Source organism: Salmo salar, chromosome ssa02 (genome assembly GCF_905237065.1).
Source record: "Salmo salar chromosome ssa02, Ssal_v3.1, whole genome shotgun sequence".
NCBI classification, from domain to species: Eukaryota; Metazoa; Chordata; class Actinopteri; order Salmoniformes; family Salmonidae; genus Salmo; species Salmo salar.
Genome location: NC_059443.1, coordinates 76,323,343 through 76,342,982, shown reverse-complemented (window position 1 = coordinate 76,342,982; position 19,640 = coordinate 76,323,343). Strand labels below are relative to the sequence as shown.

At 41.8% G+C, this 19,640-nt stretch overlaps 2 protein-coding genes across 3 annotated transcripts in view; both read right to left on the bottom strand.

Moving 5' to 3' along the window:
- The window catches only part of LOC106564162 (myosin heavy chain, fast skeletal muscle), a 530,774-nt gene that overhangs the window by 190,802 nt on the left and 320,332 nt on the right, over window positions 1–19,640 (bottom strand). The window lies entirely within an intron of this gene.
- Window positions 1–19,640, bottom strand: part of LOC106593162 (myosin heavy chain, fast skeletal muscle-like) — a 155,791-nt gene that overhangs the window by 67,635 nt on the left and 68,516 nt on the right. Inside the window, exons 1-36 of one of the 2 annotated variants that reach the window (XM_045710215.1) lie at window positions 16,204–16,256; window positions 15,843–16,070; window positions 15,365–15,511; window positions 14,998–15,154; window positions 14,551–14,578; window positions 14,201–14,309; window positions 13,944–14,036; window positions 13,709–13,769; window positions 13,462–13,560; window positions 13,022–13,125; window positions 12,356–12,494; window positions 12,003–12,121; window positions 11,685–11,834; window positions 11,420–11,590; window positions 10,941–11,244; window positions 10,516–10,580; window positions 10,333–10,420; window positions 10,099–10,216; window positions 9,087–9,210; window positions 8,529–8,665; window positions 7,631–7,886; window positions 7,152–7,394; window positions 6,635–6,811; window positions 6,393–6,538; window positions 6,123–6,213; window positions 5,390–5,779; window positions 5,143–5,269; window positions 4,837–4,955; window positions 4,493–4,689; window positions 4,164–4,347; window positions 3,890–4,055; window positions 1,996–2,120; window positions 1,526–1,834; window positions 1,101–1,304; window positions 834–959; window positions 543–713 (exon numbers count right to left, since the gene is read on the bottom strand). In XM_045710215.1, coding sequence (XP_045566171.1) covers window positions 543–713; window positions 834–959; window positions 1,101–1,304; window positions 1,526–1,834; window positions 1,996–2,120; window positions 3,890–4,055; window positions 4,164–4,347; window positions 4,493–4,689; window positions 4,837–4,955; window positions 5,143–5,269; window positions 5,390–5,779; window positions 6,123–6,213; window positions 6,393–6,538; window positions 6,635–6,811; window positions 7,152–7,394; window positions 7,631–7,886; window positions 8,529–8,665; window positions 9,087–9,210; window positions 10,099–10,216; window positions 10,333–10,420; window positions 10,516–10,580; window positions 10,941–11,244; window positions 11,420–11,590; window positions 11,685–11,834; window positions 12,003–12,121; window positions 12,356–12,494; window positions 13,022–13,125; window positions 13,462–13,560; window positions 13,709–13,769; window positions 13,944–14,036; window positions 14,201–14,309; window positions 14,551–14,578; window positions 14,998–15,154; window positions 15,365–15,511; window positions 15,843–16,058 — 5,460 coding nt within the window. In that variant the 5' untranslated portion in view covers window positions 16,059–16,070; window positions 16,204–16,256. Of the gene's footprint in view, window positions 1–542; window positions 714–833; window positions 960–1,100; window positions 1,305–1,525; window positions 1,835–1,995; window positions 2,121–3,889; window positions 4,056–4,163; window positions 4,348–4,492; window positions 4,690–4,836; window positions 4,956–5,142; window positions 5,270–5,389; window positions 5,780–6,122; window positions 6,214–6,392; window positions 6,539–6,634; window positions 6,812–7,151; window positions 7,395–7,630; window positions 7,887–8,528; window positions 8,666–9,086; window positions 9,211–10,098; window positions 10,217–10,332; window positions 10,421–10,515; window positions 10,581–10,940; window positions 11,245–11,419; window positions 11,591–11,684; window positions 11,835–12,002; window positions 12,122–12,355; window positions 12,495–13,021; window positions 13,126–13,461; window positions 13,561–13,708; window positions 13,770–13,943; window positions 14,037–14,200; window positions 14,310–14,550; window positions 14,579–14,997; window positions 15,155–15,364; window positions 15,512–15,842; window positions 16,071–16,203; window positions 16,257–19,640 lie in introns of those variants that run through there. The other variant, XM_045710219.1, reaches the window with a different exon arrangement.

Genomic DNA, 19,640 nt, shown 5'->3' with positions numbered 1-19,640 from the left:
CCATACAAGTCACCAACATAGAAATAGAATGACTAGAACACCCCCCTACTCACGCTCTGACCTAAACACCATAGAGTACCAAGGGCTCTCTATGGTCAGGGCGTGACAGCAGTTTAGAAGAATTGTACAAGCCTAAATGAAACAACTAGATAAATACATTTTTATATCTTGGCTCCAATTGTTCTGAACTCCATAACATAAGTGTAACATATTCCCAATGTTTTTGTTTTGAATATAATTGCACTGTAATTTATGCTTGAAAACTGGAAAATATTCCCTCTGATGCCAAGAGAGGGGACTTACAAAGGTTCTTTCCCAGGGGCCAAGACTTGATTAGTCCGACCATGCACTGCTGAAGTCATAGTAAAACTGTGTGGATGCTATTTATCCCTGATGCAAAGACATTTGGGAACTCCTGATTTAGGTGGGTTAATGAGAGAAAAAGTAATTACAAAATGCTCCAGTGTATTTTACATGATCAAATACATTTCCAGCAAACTGTCTTTTAATCCAACCCAAAATCCACCCTGCTGTTAACTCACCCTGGATTCCAGTTTCTGGAGTTGTTTCTTGCCTCCCTTCATGGCCAGATTCTCAGCCTCATCCAGGCGGTGCTGCAGGTCCTTGACTGTGATCTCCAGGTTCTTCTTCATCCTCTCCAGGTGAGAGCTGGTGTCCTGCTCCTTCTTCAGCTCCTCAGCCATCATTGCCGCCTGGAAAAGTAGTTTGTTTAATTCATCATAACGTTCCTCTGAGATCTTTGTTGTTCGTAACCAGCCCAGCTACCATTGGCCCTTAAGGACAAATCAAGATGATGTAATTAAAGGACTCACATCAGTGATAGCCTTCTTGGCCTTCTCTTCTGCATTCCTGGCCTCCTGGACGATGTCATCCACCTCTCCCTGCACCTGCACCAGGTCAGTCTCCAGCTTCTTCTTGGTGTTCAGAAGGCTGGTGTTCTGAAGGAGGAAACAAGACCATTTGTTTAGCTCTAAAGGCAATTTACAAGGCTGAAATGATTAAACTCTCAATGCAAGCATTGTTGAATTCAAGGTGAGTTTAAACAGAATGCTTGGTTGGAAATGGCTTTTGACCCATACCTGGGAGTGCAGCAGTCCAACACGCTCGCTGGCGTCTACCAGCTCAGTCTCAGCCACTTTGCGGCCTCTCTCTGTCTGCTCCAGAGCAACTCTCAGCTCCTCGATTTCAGCCACCATCAGACCGTTTCTACGCTCCACCATGGCTGCCTGCTCCTTCATGTCTTCTGCGACACGGACGGCGTCATCAAGGTGCAATTGGGCATCCTGTGGCTCACAAGGACATACGTTCATTAGGACTTGTGGAAATAGGGGTGATAGGATGGGTGATATAAATGTTCATTGGGTAGAATTTACCCAGTATCCCTAAATTTCTACAGTGCATTGTCCACTCTATTCAATTCCTCTGTTCTATTGTTTTCTACAGATTCACAAACAAATCCCTCTCCATGTTCAGGTTTTTGAGCCTGATGTCCCAGTCCCTTTACCTTGAGCTGTCCCTGGACGTTCCTCAGCTGTTTCTGGGCCTCAGCGGCTTGCCTGTTGGAGTGGCTCAGCTGGATCTCCATCTCGTTCAGGTCTCCCTCCATCTTCTTCTTCACCCTCAGGGCATCATTCCTGCTCCTGACCTCAGAGTCCAGGGTGCTCTGCATGGAGTCAACCATCCTCTGGCTGTTCCTCTTGATCTGCTCCATCTCCTCATCCTTCTCAGCGATCTTCCTGTCCACCTCACCCTTGATCTGGTTCAGCTCCAGCTGCACACGCAGAATCTTGGATTCCTCGTGCTCCAGTGTACCCTGGACAAACAGAAGCAGTCAGGCCAATTGTGTTCAATACATATGGATGTAGGAATTAAATATATATGACTACAATAAACTCCAATACAGGGATCATTGGACTGTAGCTGGCATTGGCTAGTGTAACACGGCTTTCCCCATCAAACAGCTGTAGTTTGTACCTCAGCCTCCTCCAGAGCGGTCTGGATCTCAGACTTCTCTGTCTCCACGGTCTTCTTGGCCTTCTCCAGCTCATGGATGCTCTTGCCAGTCTCTCCGATCTGCTCAGTCAGGTCAGAGATCTCCTCTGCACACACACACACACACAAGAAGTTTAGACTTGGGAGATTTTCAGTGGATATGCCAGTGCGCTGAATTTGACATTGAATCATATTAACTTTTTAGTGTATAGGGGGCAGTATTTTCGATTTCAGATGAAAAGCGTGCCCAGAGTAAACTGCCTAATACTCTGACCCAGAGCCAAATATTAGCATATTATTAGTAGATTTGGATAGAAAACACTCTGAAGTTTCTAAAACTGTTTGAATGATGTCTGTGAGTATAACAGAACTCATATGGCAGGCAAAAACCTGAGAAAAATCCAACCAGGAAGTGTGGAATTCTGAGAATTGTAGTTCTTCTTTTGAATCCCTATCGAAACTGCAGTGTCTGTGGGGTCACGTTGCACTTCCTAAGGCTTCCATTGGCTGTCAACAGCCTTTAGAACGTTTTTTCATCATTCTCATGTTACTGGGCAGAGAATAGTAGCTCAGTCAATGAGTGGACTGCCTATGGACAAAGGGCTTGGTGATGTGCGATCCCGCGAGTGCGCCGTTCCTTCTTTTTCTCCTGTAATGAATACGCTATTGTCCGGTTGGAATATTATCTACGTTTTATGTTAAAAAATACCCTAAGGGTTGATTGTAAACAACATTTGACATGTTTCTACGACCGGTAATGGAACATTTTGACTTTTCGTCTCTGGTACTGCGCTCGTGCGTTATGCCTTTGGATAGTGATCTGAACGCACGAACAAAACGGAGGTATTTGGACATAAATATGGAGTATTTCGAACAAAACGAACATTTCTTGTGGAAGAAGGAGTCCTCGGAGTGCATTCTGACGAAGATCAGCAAAGGTAAGAGAATATTTATAATACTAATTCAGAGTTTTGTTGATGCCAGAACTTGGCGGCTCGCTGTATAGCTTGCTTCGATGGCTGAGCTATGTACTCAGAATATTAAACACTGTGCTTTCTCCATTAAGTTATTTTGAAATCTGACAAAGCGGTTGCGTCAAGGAGTAGTGTATCTTTAATTCTTTCAATAACTGTTGTAAATTTTATCAACGTTTATGATGAGTATTTTTATAAATTGATGTGCACATTCACCGGTAGTTTTGGTGGGAATACATTTTCTAAACATCACGCGCCAATGTTAAATGCTGTTTTTGGATATAAATATGAACTTTATCGAGCAAAACATACATGTATTGTATAACATGAAGTCCTATGAGTGCCATCTGATGAAGATCATCAAAGGTTAGTGAATATTTTCACTGTACTTTTGGTTTTTGTGATGCATGTCTTTGCTTGGAAAATGGCTGTGTGGATTTTCTTGTGAAGTTTATGTCCTAACATAATCTAATTTTATGCTTTCGCCGTAAAGCCTTTTTGAAATCGGACAATGTGGTTAGATTAACAATAGTCTTATCTTTAAAATGGTGTAAAGTTGATTGTTTGAGAAAATGAAATTATGAGATTTTTGCTGTTTTGTATTTCGTGCCATGCCATTTCACTGGCTGTTGAATAGTGTGGGACGGTCACGTCCCACCTAGCCCAGAGAAGTTAATAGTTCATTAACTAACATTACCTCATAGCATCTTGCAAATATAATTGCCAACCACTTATTTGGAATATTCAAAGGAATACTGTCTACAAGTAAAACAATATATAAAAATTATGCTGAACATGACATTTCTGAAAAGGTGTAATAGTAGTTTTGATGACTGCAGTTCCCTCCATTTTCAAAACACTAGTCAAACATAAGCCAAATAGAACTGCTGTCAAATGCTCACGTTGCAGGTTCTTGTTCTCTCTCTTCAGAGTCTCCAGATGATCCAGAGCCTCCTCGTAGGAGTTCTTCATCTTGAAGAGTTCAGTGCTCATAGAGCGAGCCTCCTTCTGAGCTCCTTCCAGCTCAGCCTGGCCCTCCTCATACTTCTGCTTCCACTCTGCCAGAACCTAGGAGAATCCATGGGATTTTCATTAGAAGTCGAAGATGAAGTTTTTAAATTAGAAATATGCAACAATTATACAATTGATAACAAATATAGGTTTATTCATTTTCACCTTGTCAAAGTTTCTCTGCTTCTTGTCGAGGTTGGCGGCCAATGCGTTGGCTCTCTCAACATCAATCATGAGGTCCTCCACCTCTCCCTGCAGCCTCTGCTTGGTCTTCTCCAGGGAGGCGCACTTGGAGTTGGTCGCCTCAATGGTCTCCTCGGCATCCTGCAGACGCTGGGCCAGCTTCTTCCTGTTGGACAACAGACGGTGGTTTAATGGTGTAATTTTTTTTACATTTTGACAAACAATACATATTGAATTAACATTTTCTCAGAGCCCCGTACCACCCTCACCATCCACACCATATTTGAGTTTTTCTGTTGCGTGCGACTCACTTGGCCTCCTCCAGCTCCTCTGTGCGCTGGATAGCATCAGTTTCATACTTAGTCCTCCACTGAGCCACCTCACTGTTGGCCTTGGACATGCCGCGTTGCAGCTCTGCCTTGGCCTCCTGCTCCTCCTCAAACTGCTCCCTCAGGAGGTCACAGTCATGGCGGGCAGACTGGACACCGTGGGCCAGTGCGTTTTTAGCCTGTGAGAAAGAAAGAAAGACAAAGAGAGATGAGAGAGATAATAAAACAAATTATGGTAGGAGTCTATGAGGGTGGCATAGTCACCGTCTATATGAAGATGTAGCTCTAAACTCTGTGGACGGTGGAGTCCATTTTGAGTCCCTTACCTTGACCTCCTCCTCAATCGCCCTCTTCAGCTCCTCCACCTGCTGGGTGAAGGCCTGTTTGCCTCTGGTCAGCTGAGACACCAGGGCTTCCTTCTCCTCCAGCTGCCGGCCAAACTCACCTGCAGGGACAGGGGAATATCTTGTTAATAAGGTCTCTGTTCTCTAAGATTGAAAACGTATGTTGAGGAATCGTAGGGCAATGTTAGGTGGTGAATAATACAGTAGAAACTTTGTGGATTTAGCCCTTAATACATGTTGTTTTCTACTGAAGGAAAGCATTGGCTTGTTGTTCATTGTTGATGGTACCATTTTCTGTCAGGAGTCTGGCCCTCTGTCCGCTGATGTCGTTGACCTGGCGAACATTCTCATCATTCTTAGTCTTGAGCTCGCTCAGCTGGTCCTCAAGAGTACGGCATATCTTCTCCAGATTGCCCTGTTAGTGAACATGTAACTTCATTACTTTATATATGTGACTCCTGTCAACTTCAGTTCACTTGAATGGTAATGTAGTTGAACCTCCTCAACACAGCTTAACCAAAACATCACTACTCACCTTAGCCTTGGCGACGGCCTCCATGTTGCTAGAGAGGTCATCAATCTCCATCTTGTACTCGCTCTTCTCCTTCTCCAGCTTCTGCTTGACGCGCTGCAGGTTGTCGATCTGCTCCCCGAGCTCAGCCACACTGTCGGCCTGCTTCTTGCGCAGAGCGGCGGCTGTGGCCTCATGCTGCAGGGTGGACTCTTCAAGATCACGACGCAGCTTCTGGAACTCAGCCTCACGCTTCTTGTTCATTTCAATCTGAGCAGCAGTGGCGCCTCCGGCCTCCTCCAGCCTCTCGCTGATCTCCTCAAGTTCCCTGGAGAGATCGGCCCTCTGCTTCTCAACCTTAGCCCTGGCAGCACGCTCAGCCTCAATTTCCTCCTCCAGCTCCTCAATACGGGCCTAGAACAGGGGGCAGGAGCAGGGGGGATGAACACTACAATACAGTTGAAACAATTGAACCTCACAAAATTATAATAGTATGTATATTTAGCATAAATTTGTTTAATACAAAGCCAGTTACACTTATATATTCAGTAGACAGTGTCCCATGCAGGAACCAAAATCACAATGGTAAGAAGCACCATCTTTACAATGTTTAGAATCACCAACAAGAAGCACCATCGTCCAACCTACTCAGCCATCAGAAGCCACTGGGAAAAATGTGTGCTACCAAAATAATGTTTTTCAGGAAATTATTCAAGTCTGTGCTTTTCTGTACTGGAGCTTATATCCTGTACTGTACCTGGAGTTCCTTGATCTTCTTCTGCAGCTGAGCTCCCAGAGACTGCTCATCCTCAACCTTGCTGAGGAGCTGGGTGGTCTCAAACTCCTTCCTAAGAATCAAAAATACATCGATTGCAGAGTTTGTTTTTGTTTGATAGTGTAAAGGGAGAGTATTATACCATTCACTTTGCTTTTAAGAATACAATTCAAGTGCTAATTCATAATTACAATAATTAGTCAAGAACAACCATTATAGCAGGTAATACTGTAGTCATTTGTTGGTGTTTACTTCTTGATTTTCTCATCAGCTTGCTGCTTGTCATTCTCCAGGTCCATTATGGACTCCTGGGCCAGTTTCAGATCTCCCTCCAGCTTTCTCTTGGATCTCTCAAGGTCCATACGGAGCTTCTTCTCTTGTTCCAAAGAACCCTCAAGCTAGAAGATAAAAACACATGTATGGTTCAAATCTAAACAACTGAAGATAATATCATCTTACATACTATTATGGCCAAAATGTCCAACTCCACTCACGTCGTCCACTTGCTGTTCCAGCTTGGTCTTGGCCTTGGTCAGAGTGTTGACTTTGTCCTCCTCTGCCTGCAGGTCATCCAGTGTCTGCTGGTGGGCCTCTTGGAGGGCTTTCTTCTCCTTGGTCAGCTTGGCAACACTCTCATCCATAGACGCCATCTCCTCTGTCAGGTTTTTAACCTGTAAATGGCCACAACATAATTACACGTCACCATAAAGAGGAGATTTAGTTTTTTATATATTGCATTCATTTCATTTCGATAAAAAATGTAATCAACAATTACTGTACTAAAGATTCAACACTAGATGGCAGTGTTCACAATGTCAGTGTACTGAATGGAAATCATAAATGAGGGGGATCAGAACATTCAATGAATGTTGGGAGTACCCCGCAACTGAAATTCCACTATTGTGTCTTAATTTTTCCTGCACCCACAATACAACTTGAATTCCATTTCTGTTAAGCTACGTTTTGAGTTGATTATTGTCTGGTTAGACTGTCTATGGTAAAACACAAGACCTTGTTTTCAGTGGCGTGCTTCTCCTTCTCCACTTTGGCCAGGGTGAGCTCCAGGTCATCAATGTCCTTCTTCAGCTCAGAGCACTCATCCTCCAGCTTCCTCTTCTTGGCAGTCAACTCAGCATTGATCTCCTCCTCATCCTCCAGCCTCTCGGTCGTCTCTTTGAGTTTGGCTTCCTGCTGGATCTTGCTCTTGATGAGCCCCTCACACCTTTCCTCAGCATCGTTCAGACTCTCTCCTTCCTGGTTTCAGAACAGGAGTAAACAAATCAGAGGCCTCACTTTGTGTATCAAAATATACATTTTACTCAGAGGTCAGAGCAAATCAATAGAAATTCATGAAATATATACAATATATAACATGGGCAATAAAAATGTGTGAGTTAGCCACATACTTTACAGTGTGTTCATATGTGTGTGTATGTGTGTGTATTCATGTGTATGTAAATGTGCCCATACGAGGGTAGTTGCTGACTCACAGATGCGACTTGGAGTGCTAGGTCGTTCTTTTCCTGCGTCAGGGACACCAACTTCTCCTCCATTTGCTTCTTTGTAGACAGAGCCTTGGCCAGGTCTGTCTTCATTTTCTCATAGTTCTCCTTCATGTTGGCCAGCTCCTTCTCAGTCTCAGCGCTCTGCAGCAGGGGCTTGATCTTGAAGTACAACTTCATCCATGGCCAGGTTTTCACATTCATGAATGAGCGGATGTTGTACTGGATGGCGAAGATGGACTCTCTGTTCGACAGAAAGGACAGAGTGGCATGGTGAGTTACATCCCAGTTCAACATCTAGTTTTGATTTACTTTTGGTCTAACGTGAATTCAACGTGAAATCAACAAAAATGTCACGATGTTATTGGATTTAGATTAAAAGCTGAGTGAAAAAAAAGACAATTCCCTTGCATTGATAACTTTTTTTTAAATCCAGGTTGTTTCAACGTCATCACATTTAATTTTGGGGTTGAAGTTACATGGAAATGACCAGTGGGATGTTTCATAAAGCTACATTCCGGGAGTTGAATAATAACAAAATGGAACCCCCACCACTGTTTGTTTACAGCTGAGGAAGGGGGCCAGGACTGACAGTCATGCAAAGCTCATGAGATATTTTATATTCTTCAAGAATGAATGGGTAAATACCACACATTTAAATGACAGTTGAACAGCCAAATCCCAAACTGCAGCGATAAAGCTAGAATCCTTAGTTGCTACATCCATTTTTTGACTTTTTAATTAATTAACCCAAAAGCTTTAGTTGACCATTATAAGACGTACTTTCTCATTCTGAACAACTCACAGCAGATACAGTATGTAATCATAATGCATTAGGTACAGCTGGTTGACAGAAAGCTTTGCCAAGATGTCTACTATTCCTCACCTCCTCTCCATCATCTTGCTAAACTCTCTCCTCATGAGGAATCCACGGCTGAGGGCCTGGAGCATGCCGACCAGAGAGGCCAGCTTCTCATCTCTCATCTCCTCCAGGACACCCAGCAGACCGGCTTTGAAGAACACCTGAGACACAGGTTAACATGGTCAATGGAAGAACAGATGGTGACAGATAGAAAGGATCAAACCACTAGATTGATTTAAACATTAACTTTGCAATGGTTGCAAACAAACCATGTGATAGGTTGTTTCTAAGTTGTTAGTTATTGTACAGTTCTAGCTTAATAATCTACACAGATACAGATAACTGCAGCCATACCACTCTAACACAATGCACATGATAATGAGTTTAGTTTCTCTTCTATACTTGTGATGAATGACTTTGAAGAAAAACAGTCCAAAGTTTTTCCACCTTTTCCATTAGTTACATGAAGAAGAAAAAACAGAAGGATGGATAGATCACCTGGAGAGATTTTATATGGTACAGGTTTAAATTATTATTGAACTTGTGTTTTGTTGTCAGCTTTGCTGGGTGTATTTGACTGACCTTGGTGTGTCCAAACTTGTAATCCTCATGATTCACATCAATGGATCCAAGCAGCTTCTCAGAAGCCTTCTTGTTGTCCATGAACTGGCCCTCAGGGATGACACTGGCATTCAGTACTTTGTACCTGAATGAGAGGACAGTTTTAAAATATGCCAAGTTGTAATTGGTTGGTTGGATATACAGTGCGGTTCAAAATGATTGGCACCCTTGATAAAGATGAGCAAAATAGACTGTATAAAATTAATAATACAAATATTGAGCTATATTGTATGGTAAAAATACTTTTTGGCTTCGAAAAAAATATGTGTATGAAGAAAATAAACCCATACCTACTGTAAAATATTGTGGTGGATCTTTGATGTTATGGGGCTACTTTACGTCAAATGATCTGGGGGCCCTCGTTAAGGTCAATGGCATCATGAACTTTCCCAGTACCATGACATTTTATCCAAAATCCTGCTACCCTCAGCCAGCAGGCTGAAACGTGGCCACTGGTGGGTATTACAGCAAGACAATAACCCCAAGCACACATCAAAATCCACAAGGAAATGGTTAATCTCAGTCTAAGGCCATCTCAGTCTCCAGACTTGAACCCCATTGAAAACCTGTGGTTTGAATTGAAGACGGCAGTCCATAAGTGCAGACGGTGGATATCAAGGATCTGGAAGGATTCTGTAAGGAGGAATGGTCCAAGATCCCTCCCAATGTGATCTCCAACCTCATACAACATTTTAGAGAAAGACTCAGTGCCATTATCCTCGTATTGAAAACAGGGGTGTCTATAATTATGAGCCCTATCTTGAAATAAAATATGAATTGTTAAACAAAATCTCTTTCTTTGAGCATTTGTATTAGTATAAAATAGTAGAATTGTTACAAATGTTAGACCATACAATATAGCTCAGTATCAGTGTTATTTATTTGATACAGTCTTTTCTGCTCATCTTTATCAAGAGTGCCAATCATTTCTCTGTGTGTGTGTGTGTGTGTGTGTGTGTGTGTGTGTGTGTACCTCTGTTTGAAATCAGCATAGAGGATTCTGCTGGGGAAGCCCTTTCTGCAGATCCTGATACCCTCCAGTACACCATTACACCTGAGCTGGTGGATAACCAGGAAGTTCTCCATCAGACCTGGTAAAACAAACCAAGTCTCTTTTAATACTCATATTCAGGTTAAAGATTGGAATGGTTGAGGTTACTGATACTGTAATGATAAGATTACATTTTTAACTGAATATTTCTTGTACCTGGAGTCTTTGACTCGTTGGGGATCAGGCAGCGCACAAAGTGAGGATGAGTGCTCCTCAAGTTGGTCATCAGCTTATGTAAGTTCTCCTGTAAGAGGGTTACAAACCATTTTCTCAGACATGCTGTAGTTTATGATAATTGCACCTTTTAAAGGACTGAATATACACATTTCAAAAGCTCACCCTGAACTGGGAGGACACAGTCTGCATGGAACCACCCTTCTTCTTGCCTCCTTTCTTGGCTTTATCTGTTAAAATGGGGAAAAGTAAAAGATAACTAGAAAAGTACATTTCCTAGAGCGGGTGGAATAAATATAATAATAACACATTTATGTAAGAAATCTAGAGTGGTCTTGTCTTCAGCAAGCACACTAATTATAAACCAGAGAATATCTGGTTAACTTCACATTTATGAAGAAGCAAATGCTGCCAAAGTCATTGTGTAAAATAACACCTATTGTATGATCTGAATTAATCAAGTGTATGAATAAATTAACCTGGTGAAAACACCCTGAGAAATTGGTATACATTGATAGCCTTTAAAGAACATTTGGGTCTGAGTTATAACTATTATTTAGTTAAATATTGTGACATGATGCTAGTCTTACCCTCAGGAGGGGGAGGGGGATACAGGGCAGCCAAGATTTTGACTCCTGACTTCCCGTACAGCTGACAAACTGAGTCGTTCAGGGGATCCTTGTTCTTCTCCAGCCACCCAGTGATGTTGTAGTCCACAGTACCGGCGTAATGCACCAGGGAGAAGTGGGCCTCCTGCTTGCCTTTGGCAGGCTTGGGCTTCTCAAAAGACTTTGTTTTGCCCAGATGCTGGGCGTACAGCTTGTCCTTGAAGGTAGTGTCTGAAGACTTGGGGAACATGCACTCCTCTTCAAGGATGGAGAAGATGCCCAATGGCTTTATGAAAAGAGAGGTACAGTATATAGAACATCACATCTTTAGTAAACAATATAGGATTATATTCATTTAGGGGCACATAACAGGAAACATATTGAGTTCTCAACAGTCAGATGCATTGTACCACAGTGATAATAATGGTCCCAAAGAGCTTTGCTGTTGAGGTCCATTATACCTTCTCAATAAGCTCAATACAGGCAGCCAAGTCCATGCCGAAGTCAATGAAGGCCCAGACGATTCCCTCCTTCTTGTACTCCTCTTGCTCCAGGACGAACATGGTGTGGTTGAAAAACTGTTGCAGTTTCTCATTGGTGAAGTTGATGCACAGCTGCTCCATGCTGTTGTACTGTTGATGGAATTTTAAAAGGGATCATTTCATCATACAAGACTGTAATCCATCTCAATCACAACTAATTGTCTTGTTCTGGTCTCATACTCACATCAAAGATCTCAAACCCGGCAATGTCGAGCACACCGATATAGAACTGCCTTGGATTCTTGGTGTCCAACATCTCATTGATACGGATGACCATCCACAAGAACATCCTCTCATAGATGGACTTGGCCAGAGCACTGACTGAGTTATTAACCTGCAATGATAATACCTCAAATTAATATGTGAGATATTGACCATGTCTAGTGATAAGGTGATACGAGCTTGGGAAAAACAACAATACTATTAAAAAAAAGCATACCACTCATCCCCATGAAAATTCCTATTCTCAGAAAATGGTAGATGCTGTGTTTAGCAGTCTTACCTGAGCCACAGTCTGTCCCTTGGTCACATACTCGTTGCCGACCTTCACTCTGGGGTAGCACAGAGCCTTCAACATCTCAGCTGAGTTCAGGCCCAGCAGGTAGGCGATTTTATCAGCCACTGGAGAGAGAACCAACAACAACAGACTCAGGGACACAAGATCACTTGTTTCTGATTTCACATTGACAGAACAGTTAGGCCAAATCATATCTGAAGGTGGTATTTTGGTCTCCAAAAATGATCTCCTGCCTGACTTTCATGTGGCACTGTCTGTCTTAGGTGTTCTATTTCTATGTTGGGGACTGGGAATGGGACTAATGCTCTACATATTGTATATCTATGAGTGGGACTCACCCTCTGTGCCATCTGGCTCGGCCTGCTCCTCACGCTGCTTCTGCTTGAATTTCAAGTTGCCATGGTGCACTACAGCTCCTGTCAGCTTGTAGATGCCAATCTTCTCATCATTAGTGAAGCCCAGGATTGTAATGGCATCCTGGCATTAAGGAGGAAGTACAACAGTGATGAACTGAACAGTAGTTTGCTCAGTTACACTACAGTTCTGGGCTAACTCCAGATCGAATGGGATGAATACATTTGACTCTTGGCCAACAAACTAGTGATGGAAACACAAAAGGAGTTTTACACAGTTCCACAGGGCACTTAGTTGCGCTCTCTTGTGGATGCCTTACATGGCGAAATGTGAAGTTATGAAGATTGGCATGAGGCACATGCCTAACTAACACAAGTAATTTGTCCCGTGTAGCTCGGTTGGTAGCGCAGGACACCTGCTACACCAAGGTTGAGGGTTCAAATCCCATGGGGGACCAGTATGAAAATATATGCACTCACTAAATCACTCTGGATAATGGAGTCTCCTAAATGACGAAAACGTAAATATACTGTAAATAAAAAATCAAATTCTCAGCTGCTACCAACTTTTAATTGCACAGTACATTCAGTATGTATGGTGGTCCTACCTATTCCATATCTAGTGTTTGGTGAACCCTTTGTTTGACTCACATCTGTGGCATCCAGCTCTTCATTGTCGTTGATGCTGGCCACAGCAATCTGACCCTGGCTGCACATGGGGAAGTCGTAGGGGTTGGTGGTGAGGAGCGTCATTTCTGTGGACAATGGACAACAGCTTGTCAGTTAAATCTCTTAGTATTCTGCTGTCCTACCCTTACAGTATCTCTCTCTCCTTTACTCAACAGATGGACTCAGTAATACATGTAGTATATAATAAATAGCATCAAAAGAGGGGACTGAGGCTTGTGGACTAGTGCATCACAGTGCATTACTTGATAGATATTTCCCAAAGACCTGACCCATGTCTAGATGCCTTGTTACCTTGGATGTAATCATTGTAATAGTATTATTAGTGTGTATTATGAATATTTTATATATATTCCATAGATGGGGATGGGAATAATTTCCCCTGAACCTCTACTTTGTCGCACCAACTATCTCAGGTTTGTGGCCTGTCATCAACTGGAAGAAGATGTGGTAGCCTCTCTCATCGGGCAGCTGGAAAGACACTCTGGACTTCTCCAGCAGGTCTGAGGATGAAAGAGAGAGAGAAAGTTTTAGTGACACAAGGAGAGTGAGAAAGAGAGAGAGAACATGAGATAACATTTAATCATATAATCTCCCCCCCAAATAATTTGAATTTAGGAAATAATTGAGAAACAATCAAAACCAACTCACAGGTCTCAATGTCAGCTTTAGCCAATTTACCAGCTTGGAAGTGAATCCTGATGAATTTACCCTATAGTAGAGCATGGGGGTTAGAAATAGGTAAACAAATAAATAAACATTTTACTTTGATAGACCCCTTTAAATGTTACAGTTTGTTGGACATCTATTGATATAACAAAAGGGAACTACTGAAATACATTTTTCCACTATAAGGTAACTTCCACAGTATGCCCTTCATACTTACAAAGCGAGACGAGTTGTCGTTCCTCACTGTCTTGGCATTACCGTAAGACTCCAGCAGAGGGTTAGCTGCAATGATCTGATCCTCAAGAGACCCCTGATTGAGACAAACACAAGTTGCTCAGAAACTGGTAAAGTGTTAGTTTGTTTTCGCTCGATTGCTTGAACAAATTTCTTGAAACATGATTCACGGCTGGAAAAAAGTTTACACATCCAACCATACTGAAATGTGATTAAAATGCAAACATAAGAACAACCTACCTGCATTTTGTTGGGGTCTGCTTCCTTCTTGCCACCAGACACTGCAATGGTGGCAAAGTACTGGATGACACGCTTGGTGTTGACAGTCTTTCCTGCACCGGATTCTCCACTGGTTTATATGACAGAGAAAGAGGGGTTTTAGTTATATGTTTGAGATTAAAATTTGCTTTCACTAAGAAATAGCATTGAAATTACACCGTAATTAACAAATATTCCCACTCATTGACTTGTTACTACACATAGCCTAATGCTCTAATCCATTCATAATGTAATGTACTTCATCACGCCAAGTGACCCAACTTATTACAATAGAAACACTTTCTCAAGTGACATTTTAGTAAACAACTTACGTAATCAGAATGGACTGGTTCTCCTTATCTGGAACCAGAAAACATATTGCTTATCATACTCAAGCAACATTATGGGGACATTATTTCATTCATAGCATCATCAAAAATGTAATTTAGGAAATGTTCCATTCAAGTGAATCAGATATTCCAGGCAAACTGTTAGAAAACAGTAGATACCTTTCTGAAGCATATTTTAATTTCTATTGATACATCCATCCATCTATCTGTAAGCACTTATGGACTTTGAGATCCATATGTACTTATGGACATCCATCATCCATCAATCACAACTATCCATCCATCCATCCAACCAAACAATACATCTAACCATCCATCCATCCATCCATCCATCCATCCATCCATCCATCCATCCATCCATCCATCCATCCATCCATCCATCCATCCATCCATCCATCCATCCATTCATCCATCCATGACAGCTCGTACCAATCATCATGAACTGAAAGGCATTGTCAGAGACGGAGAAGATATGGGGTGGAGCCTCCACCCTCTTCTTCCCTCTGTAGGCGTTGACAACCTCTGCGTCGTACACTGGGAGCCACTTGTAGGGGTTCACCGTGGCACAGAAGAGCCCAGAGTAGGTCTGGATGAAAGCATAATTACATTTGTGGATTAGTAAAGTCAGATGTTCTTTTACCTGGATTTATGTAAGGATGTGGGTGTACTTTGGTATACTGATGTGGGTCTACTGTATTGATATGTTTTGGTTTCTACCATTCATTTATGTGTAGTACTGTATGTGTGAATTTATTATGTTCATGTATGTGTGTGTTTGTATGTGCAGGTTTCTTACATAGATCATCCATGCTGCATAACGCTCTTTGAGGTTATACAACACAGAGGCTTCATTCAGGTAGGTCATCATGGCCATGTCCTCAATCTTGTCATACTTAGGGGGGTTCATCTCATAGATGTCAGCATCTTTGAACTCTTTTCCTTCCTGAAACAGTCAGAAATCTAGATTACACACAGATCAAAGTAGACATGACTGAATGCTTTTTGTTCATTAAGTGCAAGTTTAATCATTTAAAAAATGCATATCCACATTAATCCAACTAATTTGTTATCACCCACTGACACATAACTGGTGATTGTTGACTAGCCAACATAAGACATTCCATGCCATTTTTTAATAGCAGTGATAAAAATGATGTGCTTGAAGGTTATATTCTGTTAGCAAGAAAACAAATGCCAATGTGTATATTTACTTGATTGGAGAGTTCGAGTAATTGCACAAACTTGAATTTGTATACTTTTCAGATCAGGCTTACCTCCGTACTGCCATCAGGTTTCGTGACTGTTACAGTACACTTCCCATCGGCCCTGGCAGTGACTAAACCCTTTAGGTACAGCTCCACCTTGTCTGCCACATAGCAGGCGTTCTTTGAATCAAAGGGTGCGGCTTGTGCCTCCATCCTCTCCTTCTCAGACTTACGAAGGTATATGGCAGCCTTGCCGTAGATTTGCATCTCAGCGTCCGTACTCATGGTGACGGATAACTAGGAAAGAGATGAAACAAGAAACATGATTGACTCTGTGGTGCTTCCTCCCCAGTCAACAGAGTTAGCTGAGCGGTATCTCTCACTGAATATTCTCATAACTTTTTATGTGGAGACTCAAACCATGTCTCACCTTTTTCCCCTCCTACAGATGAATGTGTAGTTCTTGGAGGACCCTGTGACAGGGAAGTGGAAAGTGTGACACATTAGAGTGTTGTGAAAACACACATATCTAAAGCCTTATCATTTAGCCCCGAAGGGGCATTACAGCCATGTCCAATTTAATTACAGGTGCAACTAGTAACTTTCATTTTCCTACTGGCAACTCACTTTACTAAGCATTCTTTCAGGAACTCAAATAAATACCTGAAAACCCAGTTACATTCTAGAACACCCTTTCTAGTGCAGGAGCACCACTTTTTACTGTAAATGAAAGTTACAGATTTGAAGTAAAACACATAATAAAGAAATACATATTTTTAAATAAATGCCACTTGTTTGCATATTGTCAAATCTTACAAGAGAAATGCAGAAGTCAATTCAAACAGTGCAGTTAGCTACTGCCTCAGATGCTGAGTGCAAAGATGAGACAAATGTTAAAATCTAAGGAGGTGGAGAGGTCTTACCACAGAGGAAGAAGGTATCTGACTTATGGATGTTGGGGCCTCAGCCTCCTTATATCTGGTTGGAAGTGCTAACCAAGCAAAAGTTAATTATGGACCACTCTGGGAAAGGAAATGTACTGGATGAGAGACCTGTTTATTTCTGTGTCTCACTAGCACCTCCCACTTCCAGGAGCACCACACTCCCTTGACATTACTTGTTAATGTCATATTTGTCTCTGAATAAAATTTCACAGAATATATGTAAATGAGAGATGTCATTTCTAATAATTATGACATTATCAAAAGTTTGATTCATCCCAATGTTACTTCTACTGAACCTCATATACTGTAATGGAATGAGTCCATGTTGCCCCACTACAACTAAAATAGTTTTCATTAAATCTAATCTGACCTTATTTAGTCCCATTTTAGTGGCATTAATCCTCATCAACAACTTTATATATATGTTCACCAGTTATTTCTATTATTTAGCTTGTAAACACATCTGAAGTGTCTCCTCACCTCGTGCTTGTGATGGAGTTGGTCGTTACCTCGTGATTTGCTTAGTTTGATTTATCACCCTGGTGGAACCATATTAAACCTCTTACATCTAGATGTTCCGCTAGCGGAACGCCTCACCAATATCCAATGGTAGAGCGAATTACAAACACCTCAAAAATGCAAAAACTTAAATTTTTCAAACATATGACTATTTTACACTATTTTAAAGACAAGACTCTCCTTTATCTAACCACATTGTCCGATTTCAAAAAGGCTTTACAACAAAAGCAAAACATTAGATTATGTCAGCAGAGTACCCAGCCAGAAATAATCACACACCCATTTTTCAAGCTAGCATATGCTGTCACAAAAACCAAAACCACAGCTAAATGCAGCACTAACCTTTGATGATCTTCATCAGATGACACTCCTAGGACATTATGTTATACAATACATGCATGTTTTGTTCAATCAAGTTCATATTTATATCAAAAACCAGCTTTTTACATTAGCATGTTTTGTTCAGAACTAGCATACCCACCGAAAACTTCCGGTGAATTTACTAAATTACTCACGATAAACGTTCACAAAAAACATAACAATTATTTTAAGAATTATAGATACAGAACTCCTTTATGCAATCGCGGTGTCCGATTTTAAAATAGCTTTTCGGTGAAAGCACATTTTGCAATATTCTGAGTAGATAGCCCCGCCATCATGGCTAGCTATTTTGACACCCACCAAGTTTGGCACTCACCAAACTCAGATTTACTATAAGAAAAATTGGATTACCTTTGCTGTTCTTTGTCAGAATGCACTCCCAGGACTTCTATTTCAACACCCAATGTTGTTTTGGTTCCAAATAATCCATAGTTATATCCAAATAGCTGTGTTTTGTTCTTGCGTTCAAGACACTATCCGAAGCGTGACGCGCCGGCGCATATCGTGGCAAAAAAATTCTAAATATTCCATTACCGTACTTCGAAGCATGTCAAACGCTGTTTAAGATAATTTTTTATGTGATTTTTCTCGTAAAATAGCGATAATATTCCAACCGGGAGACGTTGTTTTCGTTCAAACACTGAAAATAGAAAATGGAGTCTTCACATGCACGCGTGCGCCAGTGTCATTGTTCTCAGAACGACCACTTTCCAAAAGCCCTACTGTTTTTCGGCCAGGGACTGCAGAGTTATCATTCCACGTTCTGGCGCCTTCTGAGAGCCTATGGGAGCCTTAGAAAATGTCACGTTACAGCAGAGATCCTCTATTTTCGATAAATAGGCTACAGAAGGCCAAGAAATGGTCAGACAGGGCACTTCCCATATAGAATCTTCTCAGGTTTTGGCCTGCCATATGAGTTCTTTTATACTCACAGACACCATTCAAACAGTTTTAGAAAGTTTAGGGTGTTTTCTATCCAAATCAAATAATGATATGCATATTCTAGTTTCTGGGCAGGAGTAATAACCAGATTAAATTGGGTACGTTTTTTATCCGGCCGTGAAAATACTGCCCCCTATCCTATACAGGTTAAATGAATATTTAAAATCTAGAAAATAAACATTTAGGCTGTCAATTAAAGCTAATAAAACTGTTCAATCTAATGTGTTGTTACACTATCCATACACATACATACAAATATGTGGACATCCGTTCAAATGAATGCATTCGGCTATTTCAGCCAAACCCAATGCTGACAGGTGTATAAAATTGAGAACACAACCATGCAATCTCTTTTGACAAACATTGGCAGTAGAATGGTCTCACTGAAGAGCTCTGTGACTTTCAATGTGACAGCATCACAGGATGCCACCTTTCCAACAAGTCAGTTCATGAAGTTTCTCCCCTGCTAGAGCTGCCCCGGTCAACAAGTGCTGTTATTGTGAATTGGAAACGTCTAGGAGCAACAACGTCTCTGCCGCAAAGTGGTAGGCTACACAAGTTCACAGAACGAGGCTGCTGAGTGCTGAAGTGAGTAAAAATAGTCTGTCCTCGGATGCAACACTCACTATCGAGTTCCAATCTGCATCTGGAAGCAACGTCAGCACAATAACTGTTTGTCGGCTGGTCATGAAATGGGTTTCCATGGCAGCCGCACACAAGCCTAAGATCACTATGCACAATGCCAAGCGTCGGCTGGAGTGGTGTAAAGATCGCCGCCATTGGAGGAAAAGCGTTTTCTGAAGTGTTGAATCACGCGTCATCATCTGTCAGTCTGACGGACAAATCTGGATTTGGAGGAGTCCAGGAGAACGCTACCTGCCTGAATGCATAGTGCCAACTGTAAAGTTTGGTGGAGGAGGAATAATGGTCTGGGGCTCTTTTTCATGGTTCGGGCTGTGGCAACAGTTTGGGGAATGCCCTTTCCTGTTTCAGTATGACAATGACCCCGTGCACAAAGCAAGGTCCATACAGAAGTGGATTGTCGAGATGGGTGTGGAAGAACTTGACTGGCCTGCACAGA